General features: G+C 37.2%; 1 protein-coding gene across 1 annotated transcript in view; it reads left to right on the forward strand.

Annotated features, from left to right (window-relative positions):
* Positions 1–4,890: 4,890 nt before the first annotated feature.
* The window catches only part of LOC139352873 (uncharacterized), a 33,271-nt gene continuing 18,527 nt past the window's right edge, over positions 4,891–19,634 (forward strand). Inside the window, exons 1-5 of the mRNA XM_070995510.1 lie at positions 4,891–4,936; positions 5,013–5,183; positions 10,840–11,064; positions 11,125–11,323; positions 13,941–14,381. Of these exons, the coding sequence (XP_070851611.1) occupies positions 4,891–4,936; positions 5,013–5,183; positions 10,840–11,064; positions 11,125–11,323; positions 13,941–14,381 (1,082 nt within the window). The remainder of the gene's footprint in view (positions 4,937–5,012; positions 5,184–10,839; positions 11,065–11,124; positions 11,324–13,940; positions 14,382–19,634) is intronic.

The following is a 19,634-nucleotide window of genomic DNA, read 5'->3' on the forward strand; positions in this document are numbered from 1 at the left end:
AGCGCCACCTAGGTTTCATGTTATTTGTCGTGTTAGTGTAATCTCTTGAACAGCCGATAGGAATGAAAGATAGGTGGCGCTTTTTTGTTAGCTGAGTAGCATGTATCTGATGGTCGAGGCCGTACTATAGCGAGGTCTCTTGTTATACCCGTTACTCGTAGAGTAAAAGGGTATACTAGATTCGTCGGAAAGTATGTAACAGGCAGAAGGAACCGTTTCCGACCCCACAAAGTATATATATTCTTGATCAGGATCACTAGCCGAATCGATCTAGCCATGTCCGTCTGTCCGTCTGTCTGTCCGTCCGGATGAACGCTGAGATCTCGGAAACTATGGGAGCTAGGCTATTGAGATTTGGCGTGCAGATTTCTGAGCTTCTTACGCAGCGCAAGTTTGTTTCAGCACAGTGCCACGCCCACTCTAACGCCCACAAACCGCCCAAAACTGTGGCTCCTACAGTTTTGATGCTAGAATAAAAATTTTAACTGAAATGTATTGTTCTCATCAATACCTATCGATTGATCCAAAAAAAAGTCTGCCACGCCCTCTAACGCCCATAACGCTTAAATCTGTATACCTCCGGTAGGTGGCGCATTTTAATCTCGCTTTGCTGCTTGCATATCTCCATATAGCTGAGTAACGGGTATCTGATAGTCGAGGTACTCGACTATAGCGTTCTTCCTTGTTTTTAATTGGGAGCCACGATATTACAAAAACGACTTGTCCGATCGATTTTATATTAATCGAATCAATGTATAACTCTCCACAATCCTCGCAAAACTGCGGTGTCCACATTTTCAAAAATTTAATTGAATTGAAATAAATTGTATTTTTTAAATGTCAAAACCTACCGGCACTTCGAAAATTCTTAAATTAGGACCATAAGTTAATAAGTAATGACCTAACCTGACTGTACCTAGCAAGAACACAGTCACAGTCACGTCACAATGTTTGCATATCAATTTTGGTCCTTATATGGCCATATCAAAATTATATTTTTGCACATTTCAATGGGTTTTTTCATTTTAAATTGGTGTGCAGCATATCAATTTATATCATATAGCAATATTAAATTATCGACAAAACATGTGTTTCAATAACATTCAACACCGTGCAGTGTTTTATTTTCTATCTGTCAATTTCGATTTTTATACCCTTGCAGAGGGTATATTGATTTCAGTCAGAAGTTTGCAACGCAGTAAAGGAGACGTTTCCGACCCCATAAAGTATATATATTCTTGATCAGCATGACTAGAGGAGTCGATCTAGCCATGTCCGTCTGTCCGTCTGTCCGTCCGTTTCTACGCAAACTAGTCTCTCAGTTTTGAAGCTATCGGGCTGAAACTTTCCCAAAAGTCTTATATCTTTTGCAGGTAGTATATAAGTCGGAACCAGCCGGATCGGATAACTATATCTTATAGCTCCCATAGGAATAATCGGACAAAAAAATTAAAAAAAAATTATATCTTTGGTGTTTTTTAGCATATAACCTCCTAAGCTTGGAAATAACATTTTTTAATTAGTTTTGAATTTTGAATTAAATTTTATCGAAATCGGACGACTATATCATATAGCTGCCAAAGGAACGATCGGAAAATTGGTGAAAAAATAATATAAAAGAAATTATAGCTTCGGTGTTTTTCAACATATAACCTCCAACGCTTGGAAATAACATTTTTTAATTAGTTCTGAATTTCGAATTTAATTTTATCAAAATCGGACGACTATATCATAAAGCTGGCATAGGAACGATCGGAAAATTGGTAGGAAAATAATATGAAACAAATTATAGCTTCGGTGTTTTTTGACATATTATCTTATACTATCTTATACACAAAGCGTTCGCATAAAATATTTAACTTAAATATCTTTGGGTCCATCATAAACATGTTTTAAGGAACTAGCAATAAATGGGAGGAGATCACTCTGAACTCGACCCCTCTGTAGCTTTGTCCCAGCGCCAGGGAGTCCTTTTCGTGTCTTCCAGCGAAGTGGTGGACGTCCACTTGCCAAGCTATTTTAATATGAAACACATAAATTGTGAAAACTTAGTAGATTATATCACTGGACGGTTGAATAGTAGCATCACAATAATCATAGCCAAACTATTTTTTATCCCTCGCAAATTTTTGGTTCTAAATCGTACAAATCTGATGGTTACAATTTCTGTTTTACAAATCTCTGGATAGCTTCTTCATCGAATGATTATATTTATATTTAGAAAATAGTATGTCATGGCACTCACGAACCAGAACGTGGTATTTGTCATTTCGCCACAGTAAAGGCCCATTCACAGTTGTAGGACTGGGGGAAAGGTCTGTTATTTTACATTTGCGTTTTTTCGCGTGAGTGCTGTGTTGAAAAGTCGACGAAAACTGTAAACTAAATGTTACTAAAAGCCTTAAGTGTGGTTTCAGCTGCAGCGGATATAATAACAAAAACAGCGCCCCTTGCCTTTCCAAAAGTTAATCCGAAAATGGGTCGCAGTTCTTTGGCTTATTTTAGTTTACGTTTGTAAACAACGCCTATTCTTCGGTCGGGGCAGTTAGTTTTAAAAGACTTTAAATAATTTAAATTGTTCTCTCTACAATTACACACCGAGAAAAAGCCGTTCATAGCGGTCTCGATTTCAGAGCGGTTTTACTAAATTGTGGTGGCTTTTTATACTCTTGCAGAGGGTATAATGATTTCAGTCAGAGATTTGCAACCAGAGCTCCCAAAAAGTGTCCCCATTTTTCTAGGTGTCAGAAAAAGATCAGTAACCTTAGAACCCTTTGAAAAATGGAATCGAAAAGACACTTACAAAGCGTCTTTTGTTTCAAAGTGTCCCGCTCAGACACTGAGCATTTCTGTTTGCTCTATATAGGAACCTGCTTTAGAGACACTTTTGTGTTCAGAATCTGACAAAAATGTCGTTTGATATTAAAACTGTTTTGATTCAGTACTTTACTTTTGTGTGTAGTTAAAAGGTGTATAAACATGAGTTTTAAAGTGAAAACTAATGTTCATTTTTTCAATATGAAAGTGAATTATAAATTTTTGTGTATCCTGTGTGGCTTCAAACTGTCTAGGCGCCCCATTATAAACAGAAGGCGCCATTTAATGGCAAAACACCGACATATCCTACAAGGATTGCTTGAGAAAGGAATAAAATCTGATGGTAAACGCGTTCCAAAAAAAAAATCTATATGAGCAAAGAAGAGTCAATAATTTCATCCGATGTCCCAACGAGTAGTGCTCTTGTAGAACCTAGCAAGGAGGCCACACCGGCTACTCAGGTGTCAGTGGAGAGGTTCTTTTCAGCCCTTAACTACATTTTAAACGAAAAGCGGTCTTACCTAACTCTGAAAAATCTTTATTCTTTGTTAGTTGTAAAACTTAATTAATATAAAAAAACCATAGTATAGTTATAAATATTGTTTCTTATTTTAGTTTAATAAGGGAAAAATATATAGAACAACAACAAAAAAAAAAATACTTCGAAATTCTATTTGAAGTTTGATTGATTGATCACTTACTAAACGTAAACTGTTCTGACGGGCTGAAAAAAATGCTTGAGCATATTTTGGCAACTTTGGTTTTTACCCAATAGAGAAATAGGTATAATAAACTAAAAACCATTGTATTATATTAGTGTGCATATGTTTGCTGAACATCTCAATGAATCTCAATGAAATATTGTGGCGAATAGCTTAGTTTATTTTCGTTTTTGTGCGTTAAGTTACTACCGGACCAAATAATTGGGGGAAGATTTCTTTAGCCGTCCCGTCTAAACGGGTAAACGCCACCTCTGATAGCTTTCATTAAAGAAATATACAGTTGCGAAAAAAAATTTTTCCACCACTACGCCATAGATTCTTTTTTCTAAAACAAGATAAAAGGAAATATTAGATACCCGATACTCAGCACAAGGGATTGCGAGATAAAACTAAACATTTTCGTTGCTGATATTTGTACCCAAAAAAATTGTCGTATGCAGATAGTTCATAGTTTTCACTAGTGTTGCCTTTAATAAAGTTTTGTTCTTGGCAAGCATTTGTAAGTTGGTTTATTCAATCAAAACGTCTGTCAAAATACAGGGGATTAGAAACCGTCAAAAATGACGTCTGTGACACCGAGATTTGCTTTTCGGGAGAAATTGGGTTGGAAGGGATTTCTGTGACACCCCCGAATAACACACTTTGAGGTTGAATTCATTGTCAACTTTCGAGTGTTGTCGAATTCATGAAATGGGGCTTATGTCAACACGAATCAGTCCATTTCATGAAATGAAAGCGCGAAATGACCATCGCATAAATAGAGTAACAGATAACTAAAACGCCTAGGAGTTCTTAAAAAATTAATTTTACATTACTAAAAGACACAGTTAGTGGTAATGATTTTAATTCTTATTATATTTTTTATTTATTTATGTATGTCTTACAACTATAAGTATAACAGTATTTGAGCTATTTATGGAGGGCGTAAGAGTATATCAGTTATAAGTATGAGTAATATGCAGTTATGTTATATTTTTGACTGTGCCAAGGGATTCGTCCTCATCCGAATAATTTGTGCTGTCTTTCTTTGGTCACCGGTATGCCCTGGCTATTTTTGGCCTTGGAACAGCGCTGGTTGGGATCGAAGTTGATTCCCGTGTTCGTAGCTACCAGGGTGTTCGCTCCATTGCCGTGTCCAGGTGCTGCAGTGTTTCCCTGACCGAACTGGTGGATTGTGTTGTCAGATATTTTTCCCGGCAGAATATGTTTCATTGGGTTATTAGTGCGGCAGGAACCATTTCCTGGGTTCTACTGGGTACTAACAGGCATGATATGTTTTACCGGGTTAGCTTTAACCATGTTGTTTACGCTGTTGTCCGGAATGGAGACGTGGCCGGGTTCATGGTAAGCTATGTACATCCAGTGCTATACCTGGGAGCAACGCTATTTTCCTAACCGTACGGGCTTGTATTTGTATTTATATTGTTGCCCTGGTTATAGTTTCCATAGGTGTTATAACTTCCTTTATTGCAGTTGCCAATGTAGCCCGGGTTTGCGTACATAAGCGTGTTTTCCGTTGCGGTTGTGTTGCCCTGGTTAAAGATGAGTTGGCCTTCCGGGTTGCCCTGACCCACGTTATTCGCGTTGCTGGTCGGAATGGAACCGTTGCCTGGGCTTTCAAGGATCTTAGTACCGGATTGTCGGGTAATGTGTTCAGATCCGATGGTGATGCCGTGTGTGAAAACACCTGATTTGATTCCCTGGTTGATGTTTGCATACTGGTTTTGCCCTTCCGATTGCCGCGGCCAATATTATTCGTGTTGCCCTGTGCATAAACGCCCGAATTTTTGTTTTGTGCGTACACGACAGTATTGGGTGATTTATTTGTGCTGGACCTAGAATTGGCTCCAGGATCTCTTAAAATGTTGTTCAAAAGCCAAGGAAAGAGCCTAGTAGAAACACGATAGAATACATTTTACAAATACAAAATATACAAAGACTTCTTAATCACTTCTGGACGCTAGAAAGGTGATACAACGCATTTTACAAAAACAAAAACGAAAATGTAACTTCTGAGACACTTCTATGTGATGGAAAGACGATAATACACATTTTACAAAATCATAAAGGGTCGGGAAAGTTAACAATCTTCTGATGCATTTCTGGAGCTAAAACGACGATAGAAAAAATTTTACAAAAACAAAGTTATTGTGAAAAAAACTGTCTTTCAAATGACTTCTAGAAGTGGAAAAAATGATAAAAAGGAAGACAAACAAGAGAAAACGCTATATTCGATGGCCTCGACTATTAGATACCCCTTACTCAGCTAAAGGGAGTGCGAGAGGGATGGAGATATGCTTAAAGCAAAACTGCTTTTTTCACTAACACACCTAGCCTTTAGCGCCACCTATCTTCTTTTTCTTTAAAGCCACATAGCGCATGTAGTCCCAACACTCCAGCTCCTGTAGTTTTCGAGATCTCAGCGTTCGGTCCGTATGAACGCGTTTCCGACCCCATAAAGTATATATATTCTTGATCTGGATCACTAACCGAGTCGATCTAGCCATGTCCGCCTGTCTGTCCGTCCGGATGAACGCAGAGATCTCGGAAACCATAAGAGCTAGGCTATTGGGATTTGGCATGCAGATTCCTAAGCTTCTTACGCAGCGCTAGATTGTTTCAGCAGCGTGCCACTCCCACTCTTACGCCCAAAACGGTGGCTCCTACAGTTTTAATGCTTAAATAAACATTTTAACTGAAATGTACTGTTTTCAACAATACCTATCGATTGACCCAAAAAAGTTTGCCACGCCTACTTTAACGCCCACAAACTTCAAAAAATCGTAAATATGAACGCGGATATATCGAAAACTATCAAAGATAGCGAATTGGGATTTCAGATTTAGATTTCGTAGCCTTGTACGCAGCGCAAGTTTGTTATGCGAATATGCCACGCCCACTCTAACGCCCACAAACCGTCCAAACCTGTAACGCCCAAGCCTGTGACGCCCACAATTTTCATGCTAGGAAAAAAATTTTAGCTGAAATGTATTAGTCTTGTCAATACCTATCGATTGAATCAAAAAAAGTTTGCCACGCACACTCTAACGCCCAAAACGCTTAATTGAATATATCTCCATCCCGCTTCCACTCTATTGAGATTGGTAATTATAAACAAGGAAGAACGCTATAGTCGAGTACCTCGACTATCAGATACCCGTTACTCAGCTAAATGGAGATATGCAAGCAGCAAAGCGAGGTTAATATGCGCCACCTACCGGCGGTAGACAGATTTAAGCGTTAGGGGCGTAAGAGTGCGCGTGGCAAATTTTTTTTTGAATCAATCGATAGGTATTGACAAGACTAATACATTTGAGTTAAAATTTTTTATCTAGCATGAAAATTGTGGGCGTCACAGGTTTAGGCGGTTTGTGGGCTTTAAACTGGGCGTGGCACACTTTTTTTAGGTCAATCGATAGGTATTGATGAGAACAATACATTTCAGCTAAAATTTTTTTTCTAGCGTCAAAACTGTAGGAGCCACAGTTTTGGGCGGTTTGTGGGCGTTAGAGTGGGCGTGGCACTCTGCTGAAACAAACTTGCGCTGCGTAAGAAGCTCAGGAATCTGCTCGCCAAATCTCAATAGCCTAGCTCTTATAGTTTCCAAGATCTCAGCGTTCAACCGGACAGACAGACAGAAAAAAAAGTTTGCCACGCCCACTTAAACGCCCACAAACCGCGAAAACCTGTGACGCCCACAATTTGCATGCTAGATAAAAAATTTTAACTGAAATGTATTGGTGTCGTCAATACCTATCGATTGATCCAAAAATAAATTTACCACGCCCACTCTAACGGCCATAACGCTTAAATCTGTCTACCGCCGGTAGGTGGCGGATTTTAATTTCGCTTTGCTGCTTGCATATCTCCATTTCCATTTCCATTTTCCATTTGAGTAACGGGTATCTGATAGTCGAGGTACTCGACTATAGCGTTCTTCCTTGTTAGAATTGAATTCTTGAACAATTTTGTGTGCAGAGGCAAATCAAATATTAGAACACGTCAAAATAACAAAAAAAATGTATATTACATTAAAATAATAGTTTTTAATGATTAAGTCTAATTGGGTAATATAAATCATAATTTGTTGTCATTAGTGAGAATATTTCTTAGAATTAAATTGAGAATTTGTTCTTAGAACAAATTGAGACATGGAACCTTTTTGCGCGTCGCCTAACGCGATGCGTCTTTGGTGCAGCGGTAGTGCTCTCGACTGCGAACCCAGCGGTCGTGAGTTCGATTCTCGCTGCGACCACGAAGATTTTTCTCAATAAGTAAGTTGTTTTGTATTTATCTTATTTCCCTGATTCTCTTTAATGATTACTTTCAGTTCGTATGACTCTAATTAGCAGTTTACCAACGTGCGTGGAGCGGCCAAATAATAACCTTGCCCTTTTCACCCTCTCAAATTATAGTAAAAAAAGGACACTAAGTCAAAATTCCTGGAAAAAGTACCGCAGATAATGTTTGCTGAGAACCAGCAAACATGTCCAAACACGTTTTTTTAATAAAAATTAGTTTTAATATTTAGGGCACTTGCTCTTGTTTTTAGGGCGCGCTTCACCATAATTTCAAGAAATACCGCCGTGGATGCTTAAAATTTGTTTTCATATGTTAAGGGTGTTTACCTTTGAAAACAGAAAAATCGCCCAAGATTTAAGGAAATTAACACTAGATCTAAGAAAAATCGCCCTAAATGTAAGACCAATACATGCCTATTTTTAGAAAATGTTGCCCTTATTTTGTTACCCAGTCGCCATTGACCCCCGTTTTAAGCCGATTTTCTTTGTTTTTAGGGCGATTTTACAGTAAAATTTCTATGAGTGTACAAATTACACGTCCGTAAATTTTAGGCGATTATGTTCAATAATGTGTGAAATACTACGAGAATCAATGGTGTTATGGTTTTCAAATAATGTTTACCCACTACGAAAAAATTGAAAATAAAAACCAGCAGTAATTTTAAATCAAAAATCTGCTTCGATGTTTTATTTTTCCCGCTTCTAATAAATTTCAATCATCACTATCGGGTTGTGAAAAAGTTAACATCCTTGGTAAATACAGTTGTAAAATGCCAAAAATTTGACTTTGCAGCCCTTAAACGCAGAATTTTTCTAGCCTTCGCATGCATAATGGAAACAGGGCGGTAGAGTAAAATATAAAAATGTTGAATGTCAAAACATTCTTACAGATTAACATGAGGACTGAAAAAGGTGCCTAGGAATGTACGCTCTAATAAATCTTAAGCTGGTTTTTAGTACTCTTAAGCAACTATTTTGACCAAAACTGTATTTGCGTGTGCGTCCGCCACTTGATCTGTTCCATCACTCTATGGGAGCACCGTACACTGACAACTTCCTTGCAAATTGTTCGTCTGTGTGTGACACATCAAAAAATGTAAGTTTTCAAGTCGAGGAAAAAAGTTTAAAAAGTAGATGTTTACACAAGTTCGTCCTTTTCAATAAGTATTAAATGGGTTAAGAAATGTATTGTATCATTCAAACGGCATTAAAATTACAAAAACAATATTTTATCTGCCCACAAAATAAAAACCAAAAATAAAAATGATCAGCACTCATTTGCTCCTAGCGTCGCTTTTGTTACCCTTGCAGAGGGTATAATGATTTCAGTCAGAAGTTGGCAACGCAGTGAAGGAGACGTTTCCGACACCATATACACTTGATCAGCATTACTAGACGAGTCGATTTAGCCATGTCCGTCTGTCCGTCTATCCGTGGGACTTTCCCAAAAGTCTTCCTTTTTTTGCAGGCCGGAACCATAGAAATAAGGGGATAAAAATTTAATAAAATTATATCTTTAGTGTTTTTTAACATATAACCTCATACGCGATTTTTATCAAAATCGGACGACTGTATCATATAGCTGCCATAAAAACGATCGGAAAAGTGGTAAGAAAAGAATATGAAACAAATTATAGCTTCGGTGTTTTTTGACATAATATCTTATACTAATGGGAACATCATTTTTTGTATTCTTAGGAACTTCGAATTAAACTTAAAAAGAATCGGACGACTCTAACATATAGCTGTCAAAGAAACGGTCAAAAAAATAATGAAATAAATTTTTTAAAAAAATTTTGCTTTGTTGTTTTTTATCGTATTTTCTTTAACTCTGGGATATAGAATATTTTAATTTTTCAGCATTGCGAATTAAATTTTACACAAATATCACTAAAGCTCGCAACAATCCTTAAAAATTTTAAATGGTGTTACTAACATTGATTACACCAGTTTACAATAAAAAATCGACGAAATACGCCAAGAAGGCGACCTTGGTTTTCCGGTAAGGTACATCTCTCCGATTTAGAAAAGGGCACTTAAAATTTTTGGTATGGTATTAATTCTTTTGAAGTGTAAAAAATGTTTTTCGATCTTTTTTATTTCTAACTCGAGTTTTGATAAAGCGAATTCGGTCACCAAAGTCTAATTTTACAGGTAAAACAATGCTATGATATTTCCATGCTAAATATATATAAAAATGATTTCCTCGTAACTGCAATCGCATACTTTTTAGCTTGTCCAGCACTAATAGCAAGGAAACTGACGTTATGCATAACTACTTGCACCAAATTCTTACGTTGCCCATCACTGAAAATTTAAAATAATGTTTAGCGTCCACTGCTCCCGAATACTGAACTTGGGTATATACGTTTAAAAATCTGAAAAAAAAAATTGATTTACCGGATTGTCGTAATCAATGGCTTATATTCTTCGTTAAGGTTCAGACTTCATTTTCTCCAACTTTTTCAACTTTGACGAAGTGTAGCTTCTAAGCTAATTAATGTAACTCAATGTGTATAAGAAGTTAAAAGGCATTCTATTACTTGTAAAATAAGTTTTTAATGACCGAATTCGGTTTATCAGAACTCAAGTTAGAAAATAAAGAAGGGCAAAAAACGTTTTCAAACTTTAAAAAAAATTGGTACCATACAAAAAATTTTAAGTGATATTTTCTTAATTAGGGAGATGTATCTTACCGGAAAAGATAGGTCATGGCGTTAACTAGTACTATTTCTTATAAATGCAAGGGTATACAAACTTCGGCTTGCCGAAGCTAACTTCCATTCTTGTTTTGAATCTTTTTAGTCAGATACCCATTACCATTTTATTCTACGAGTCAAGGGTATAAAAATTAACAACACAATTATATAGCTTTCACAAATAAATATATGGACACTTAAAGTTGCATACTCATTGCTGAAATCATAATTTCAAATATTAATATTTAGATTTATTTTCGGTTTCATTAAACTTCCACAAAACTTACATATGTGTTTCAGGTTATTGGCCACTTGGCTTTACTTGGTGCAACATTTATGTGACCTGTGATGTGCTGGCCTGTTCCTCCAGCATCCTGCATATGTGCTTCATAAGTTTGGGACGCTATCTGGGAATACGAAATCCATTGGGCCCGAGACATCGGTCTACGAAACGATTGGCTGGTATTAAGATAGCCATTGTTTGGGTAATGGCCATGATAGTATCCAGCTCGATAACAGTCCTGGGTATAATAAAAAAGTTTGTAAATTGAAAGTTGTTTTTACATCAGTATCTCGTGTACTCAGGTCTGGTCAACGAGAAGAACATTATGCCTGAGCACAACGTCTGCGTTATAAACAACCGCGCCTTCTTCGTTTTTGGATCTCTGGTGGCATTTTATATCCTTATGCTCATGATGGTCACTACCTACGCACTCACCATTCCCCTCCTCCGCAAGAAAGCACGTTTTGCCGCAGAGCATCCGGAAAGTGAACTCTTCCGCAGGTAAGAATATGTAATAGTATACTATACAAATACATTTGCCTCTTATTTATTAAAAACTCTTGATGGTGTGGAGAAGTGAACGAAACCTAATCCCAGAAAAAAATAGTACTTAAAATTTTGTAAAAGACTAAAATTGTAGTTTTAGGTAATGGCTTACCCTACTTTTAAGGTTAATATTAGACAAAACTTAAATTCCAATGAGTGCTTTAAAATAAGTCCATATGTCCTGAAAAACCATAAACAATAGGACTGTATTTTTATAAAAATACAGTTTGCTTTTGCCCCCAGACACAGTCTTTGGTCTTGCCGGGAAGCCTGCATTTGGTTTTGTAGACCGGGGATCGATTCTCACCGCGGACAAAATAAAAATGATTGTTTTTCAGGAAGATAAAATATTCACTTAGCCAAGTTCACTATAATAAACAATTAAAATAAATAAGTTGTAATACTATGAGTAAGTTAACATTTTTTAATGCTTAGGTCATAAATTACAAATTTTGTAAGCCATATATTGGACGTTTCATATCAACCCGGCCACACCTGTTTTTTTAAGGTGCACAGCACCGGTTTGAGATTAAAGCACATCGTTTACAAGACTTGTTATCATGCCTATTTCGACAATATTATCACTCTTTCGCCGAATATCCACGTAAGGTAGCTTACTCTAGAACTATTATGTCTGGCGAACGAAAGACACGATTTACAAAAATCAAAAGCAGTTGGATTTATCTTTACATGCCCGATTACGAAGAAAATAGTGGATTTTATTTAGCCATAGATGACCACTCAATAGCATATTTTAAGTCTAGAAGAAGGATTTCAGTCCGATTTGTTGTATGTTTTCTTGACGTATTTTTTATAGTAAGCAAGAACAGAACCCTGTGAAGGATAGATTTCAATCAAAATTTGAAAAGGCTAAAGGTTTTTACACGACTAGTAGAAAGTGCCATACTCATAAAACGTTATTCCTCAGCAAAATTGGTCAGATATAAGTCCTAAAAATTTGTTATTTTCAAATAATGTTTAATGCTTACTTATGATAGTAATACAATTTATTTATAATAACTGTTTATTATAGTTATCTTCCAAAAAAATTAACATTTTTATTTTGTCCGCGATGGGAATCGATCCCCGGTCTGTTATCTTTTTTAATTCAGTGTTATATTTAAAATTGCTAAGGAAAACTTCTTTAAAACTTTTGATTTACTATGGTCCTAGCGGGTATCCGAACTGGGGTCCTCTCGTATCAGAGGCAAGCGCCTTACAAATTCCGCCTTCGCACCATGTAACGCAGCAGCGTGTAAGTTCATGCCAATTTCTAACTTTTTCAAGATTTAAATGCAATATTTTACAACTTAATTTTATTCAAAGTGCACATGTTCTGTGCGACGACATGACCTGTAACTCTCACTTTATAACATTAAAACATTGATTTTCTTAAAACATTGCATTAAATAATTACAAGCAATGCAATTATTGTTTGACTAGGTCCAACATTAATATCTAACAAACATATTTAGTTTAAAAGGTTTTTAGTTGTCAAATATTTTTAGGTAAGATGCCATTTAAGGCCTACGATGACGTAAAATATTTGGCTATTCCTAATCTCAAAAGTAGTCCAAAATTGTATGTGTGTGTGTGCAAAAATTGTATTTTCAGGTAGTACATGACCTAAAAAATAACTTTTCGTATATTTTTAATTTTTTAGGTTAAGAAAGACCTAAAATTTTGTTTATCTTTTTTCTGGGTGTACAATGTACCATGAACAATGTACATTGTACATACATATTTTATTAATTTACCTAACTTTTTATATTAGATGAGAAAAAGTGGATAATGAAAGCTTATTGGAATGACCTTGGATAGAAAACTAATTAACAATTTTTAATAAAGATTTTTCTCTTTTCCATCTTTAAAAAGTCATTCTTTGGTTGGCCCGCTTACAGACATTACAGACATTTCCGGTACTGATTGGTTGCCTAAGGTCAATCGAAGCCCGACTAAGCTCGGCAAATTATCCTTAACATAATCAACCGCCAGTTTGTCCAGCCATCACGTTTTCTCTACCACGTCTCTGCACTGAGAAATGTCAGCTTAAGTCGTCGAGTGCCTTGCCACCTAGCGTGTATTCCTTTAGTTGCTTATAAATTGTCCAAATCGAACAATTGTAGGCGTGTTGAGGGGTACTGATAATAAGAACTAAATCTCATCTAACTTTCCTATAGTTCTTATGAAAGCAACATGATATGGTCAGATTTTTATAAAATGAAATGAATATTATCAGGGGAAAGATCCGTTACTCGTTGAATACAAAGTAGGAACTTTGAATAAAAGTTATGAAAAAAACAAAATGAAGCCGTGAAAAAATTTTAAATAGGTGAAATGTTTGAGAAAATTAAAAAAAAAGTGTATAAACTAAGCCGAATGTATCCATTGTCTGTCACAAAAATGAAAAATCAACGACCGTTATTGATTCATGCTAATTATTTTTGGGTAAGACATTACCAATACGGACAGGAAAATCGGGTTTCTCAAAACGGTTGGTTATGGTTATCTTATGAAAAAATTCTGAGTGTATCCGTTAGTCCTTTATTATATACATATACATATTTTTCAGGCTAGGTGGACGCTTTACCATAAGACCTCAGCACAGCCAGCAACAGTTGCAGGTACACATCAGCTTCTCCAGAGGCAATAGCAAATTTCTGTCAATGAGCGACAGCATTCGCAACTTTAACAATGGAGGACGAGGGGTTGAGGAAGGAGCTGATGCCAGGAAAAGGTGCGTGGAGCCCGCCGAACGACCTTTGATGCAGCAGAGAACGACGAGCAGCAGGAGCATTGGCACGGCCAGTTTCCGCAATGTGGCCAATGGCAGTGGAGGAGCTGGAGGAAGTGGGTCTAAGGGAGCAGGCCCTGCCCGCAGCAGTTTCCGGTTCTCCGGAGGCGGCATCCTGCGGCACTCCTCGTCATCCGCCTCGAGCTGTCACTCCACCAACAAGTCGCATTCGAGCAGCTTCTGGAGCAAACACGGAGGCAGTCCCAACCTAATGGACAGGTGAGTGGGATAACACTTGCTAACAAGTAAAAATCCATGAAACGCTTTTAAGCCTGTGATGGTAAATTCTGATTGTGCTGAAAATGTCAGTAACATTTTTCTCGATGGCCCTTTTTTTTGTTCCAAGTTTTATATATTAAATATCGAATTTCAGTCAGAAGTTTGCAACGCAGTGAAGGAGACGTTTTCGACATAAAATACATATGTACTAGTATATGTTGTTCTTGATCAATATGACTAGATGAGTCGATCTAGCCAAGTTAGTCAGTCCGTCCGATCCAACGCGAGCTAGTCTCACAGTTTTAAGGCGATAAAGCCTTTCCAAAAGTCTATTTTCTGTTGCAGGTGTATATATGGATATAGTTCCTATGGGAGTTCCTATAGTCTATATTTTCCGATTAAGCTTGTTCCGAATTATATATGTTCTACCTGTAATAGAAAATAGACTTTTGGGGAGGATCCATCGCGATAGCTTTAAAACTGAGAGACTAGTTTGCATAGAAACGGACAGACGGACGGACAGACGGACGAACAGACGGAAATGGATGATCGACTCGCCTACATTTAGAGAAAATCAAGTATTTTTAGTGTAAAAATATGGCTAAGCATTGAAAAAAATTTAAGACAAGGAATTCGGTTTCAGTAAGTTTTTAGAACCTTTCGGTCTACAATCAAGTAAGCAAAATTTTTTAATCTAGTCATATTTTTATTAAAAAGTAGTACGATTAAGTAATCAAGTTTTATACATGTTAAATTGGGTTTTAATTATATGCTAGAAAGAGAAATAAGTATTTGAAAATAAAAATGAAAAAAAAAAACAAAATAAATTACATGAATTTTATAAGTATACTTACAAATTGCCGCTCACTGGCATTAGCACGGTGTATTTTATAAGCCTTTTTTTTAGTACGGACGGTCTTAAAATGGTAATCATGAAATCGTACTGTTTGTACTTGATTTTAGCACCGTGTTTTTCCCTAAGTGTAGTGAATATAGAATATATATTTATTTGATAAGCATGTTCGTCTGTCCATATGAGCACTGAGATCTCGAAAACTATAAAAAATGAAAAGATTGGGCTTACGCATAAATCCTAGGGGCTCTCGAGTAGCGCAAGTTTGTAAATTAAAATAAATTACATCGATCAATACCTGCCTAAATGCTGAAAATCGTATTAATTGCATTGTTATTTTAAAAGTTATGACTAAACTAAACCCCGCTACCGCTAGGGGCCATGGCGCTGGCATCGAAACTTGTCGGATTTCTTCGAGATTTAACAATAGTTTCTGAGATATCTAAAAAATATGTTTCTCGAAAATACCTCAAGAACGATTCTTTGAAAAAAGGTTTGAATGATACCAGCGTGTACAGGAAACCAAAATGTCTAGAAATGTGAACTCTTATGGTTAAAAACTAGTGTTATAGATTTGTACGTTAAAAATGCCGTTCTACGATGGCAGAGGCTGAGCAGAGCTATTCCTTATGTCCGCTTGATGGGACTTTGCCGAACGCTGTTTTAAAGCTAGAATAAAAGTTTTAACGCCTACCTAACGCCCAAAATGATATGTATGAACGCGCATATCTCGAAAACTATAAAAGCTACAAAGTTGGCAATACGGATGCAAGTTCTAGAAATTCCTGCGCAGCGCAAGTTGGTTTTATAAAAGTGTTACAACCACAAACCGCCCAAACCAATACATTGTGTTTATTGATGGGCATTATCCGCTTTCATTTCATTCTTGTGTTCATAAACACCGTCTCATGATTTCGACAACGCACTAAACTTGAATATGAATTCAGCCTTAATGCGTGAAATGATTAAATCTGGATTCCAAGTGAAAATGTATGGTAAACGCCCGGTTTCTCATGCTTTATGCGTGGACAAATCGGCTTTGTAGCCATCGATGGCTTCGATGAGCTGGCCAATGATGTGTTCACCGAATCGAAGGAGAAAAACGGGGAAAACATTTCCTTTCTTGATCAACCTGGTCTCCTGATAGAGACATACATATATGCCAAGTAGCCGTCTAACTTCAAGTAAGTACCTATATTCATTGCTTATAAACTTGTAGACGATGGTCATTTTTAATGATTTCACTTGGTGACAACAAAGAGGCGTTGGACAGACTGGAGATGCAGAACCAGAAGTTCCTTGGGGCTCAAGGGGAAATTGATGCCTCCTTGTGCAGAGCGTGCGTGATGTTCTGTCGGAGGATCGGGCGCCCACCCAAAGTTTCATGCGTAATTTTTTTAAATACATAACTTTAATAAGATTTTTGTACCACAGTAAAATATTTATTTATTTAAAACTGATTCTCAATGAAAATCTATCTATGGCTTGGTTACAATGCCAGTGTCGTGGAACGGATTAACGTATCGCTCAATCCTATAGCCTAGTACTCACATCGACGAAAACCGCGAGCTAGCCATAGGAGTGAGCGAGAGGCAAACAGGCTGCTAAAGGTTTTCGTCGGGTCTGTTTTTCAGCGTGGTACTCAGATGAGCTAAGGAAATACCAGACAAAATACCAGATATCGCGAGTGAATTTTCGATGAACGCCGTTAGCCGCGGCCCAAAGAATATGAAATTTAATTTTTGGCGGTGTTCGTGCAAAGGCGATGTGTAAACTAAATATTAAAAATTTAAGGAAAACCCCAAAATAGGATGCAGGAGGTCAGTGCTGACGAAATAGAACGCCTAATCCAAGCTGTTGCCCTTTATTGCGGGATTTCACCGACAGGAAGCAAAACAACAGTGGCAAATCCGCAGAATAGTTGAAGTGCTGGAGGAGATCCACTAGAGAATCCCATTGGTAAGGAATATGCCGAGTGGGACTTGGCTCTCTACATGGACATCCTGCCGGGCGTCTCCTCGCAAAGAAAGTGATCTCCGACGACCTCTCCATTAGTACTCCGTACACCACCACCACTAGCTACTTGGCAGCTTAAGCGGAGCTGAAAGACCCGCTGGCTTCTATAGGGAGGAGGAAAGTGGAGCGCCCGCTAAGGAACAGTTCGAGAAGCCTTAGCCAGCCACTGCCAGGATGCTGGGCGACTTCCTGCAGCATCAGCGGATCAACCCCGTTCCCAATCCGGCTCCCACTTCCTAAAGGTCCAATATGCCTATTGGGACTCGGAGCTGGACTGCGGTGGAGCGGGAAAGATGGCGCAGCATCCGTGGGACGAGAAGGAACCTTTAAACTACTAATTTAGATAAATAAAAAATTCGTTGAACATTCCATTTATTTTTATTTTAATTTAATTGTGTACCAGCAGACTCCTTTTTAAATTTCAATTTTAAACCCAACTGCTTGACAGTAAGACCATGCTACATGCATTGCGGGTGAACTTTGAAAACTTCGGTCGCACTACAAAGAATAAGATATTTCGACTAGTGAAACTCTTAGCCGATCTGAGTACTAGGCTTATAGCAATTTAAATGTAGCGCTCATTATTTCAGTATTTTTTTATCGATGTTGTAACCTTCTAGAGGGATTATGTTGTAAACTAATTGCGGTCACATGAAATGGTGAATTGTAAGCCCAAATCTCCCGCTTTGATTTATTCTGATTGGAGGATTCAAAGAGACTGGGAGGCAAGACTGCGGTACGTAAATTAATTGTTAAGATAAGGTTAAATCTAAAGCATGTATTTTTTCGACTAGAATACAACACACACCACACAGTTTACGCTCTAGTTCTACGCTACAAGATAGTTTGTTTCGGTTCTAAGCTTCTTTAAAGTCAACTCCCAGAGGATCTCTACCGGTCGGCATCAGGCAGTCTGATGGTTGCTGGTTACTTTCAAATTCGTTGCTTGGCGTAAACTTGTCCTTTCTTATTCCCAAAAAGCTATTAAGTGCGGCGCAAGCGAAACAACAAATTTGTGGCCAATGTCTATTCTTTTGGCCAGGCATCTCCTGCGTCCTTTCAGTCGCCCACTACTATTCTTCCCGACCTAAGGTAGCAGTTTAAGGACTCTATCTCCGGAGTAAGATGTCCAGTGAATGGGTTTAGAAGTCACGGTAGTTATGGGTATGCACGATCTCCCAGGATAAGAAAGGAAATCTCTTTGCTTTGTTTTTGGAAATCCGGAATAATTCTGGTGCGATCTTAAAAAATTGCAGATTCCTTAAAGACCGTGGCGTCGTGGACACTTCTCGGAAACATCGTGATTACGTCTCTGATTTTACAAATATATTGTTTTAAAAATGTATAAATATATTGTACTAAAAACCAATACCAAAATATTTACTTAAGAGTCATTGTTGTCATCCACAGCTTGTATGACCTTCGATGTCCATCTTTTTCGATTAACAAAATCCGTAAAGCCAATCTTTGGGGCTTTAACAGGATTGTGTGTTCCTAAATAATTGGTATATCACTTTTAATATAATTTTTAGATATACTTGAATGCTTTTTGCCGTCAATAGTTTTTTAAAGCCTGGAATCTTGGTACGAAATTAATATACTAGCGATTTTTAGTATTGCTTTAACAACAATGTGAAAGTATTTATGGACAGTACTTTTTTGTACTCCAACTACATCCCCAATGACGCGATATTCGGTACAGATTGCAAATTTGTATATGCAGATTGTCACCTGCTTTTCCAAAGGCATCGGAATTTTTATGAATGCGGTTTTATATATATATAATATATATATATATATATATATATATATATATATATATATATATATATTTCAAAAAATGAAGCTTTGGACATTCATACTTTTTTTAAAAATCAAATTTTCATTCCTTGGCTCCTCTCAGCGGCTTTGGAAATTAGATTCCCGGCTCGCTTTTGACGATAAATTTTTTTTTCGATCTAAATCATCGCGCAAATAAAATCTTTGCTGGTCCTAGGATTACTGCCACATTGATCATAAACAGGTGGCTTGAGGGTATATGCGCGAAACGCCCACGTAGACAAACTAGGTGTCGCAATTTTTCAGGAGATGTAGTGATTGCTCCTTTTAAAGCCACCAAGGATGTGTGGTGTGCGTAAAAAGAGGAAAAATTAAAAGTTTGAGTTAGCTCTAATTATAAATCAAACAAAAACACCTCTTAACGAGGTAAAAAGTAGTGGCGAAAGCGGTCATAACAAAAATTTGTGATATCAACAATTGTGACCAAAAATGATATTACATTTGATAAAATAAATTAACTATATTAAAAAAAACACCTCTTAACGAGGTAAAAAGTAGTGGCGAATGCGGCCATAACAAAAATTTGTGATATCAACAATTGTGAC

Source organism: Drosophila suzukii, chromosome 3, assembly GCF_043229965.1.
Source record: "Drosophila suzukii chromosome 3, CBGP_Dsuzu_IsoJpt1.0, whole genome shotgun sequence".
Classification (NCBI taxonomy): Eukaryota; Metazoa; Arthropoda; class Insecta; order Diptera; family Drosophilidae; genus Drosophila; species Drosophila suzukii.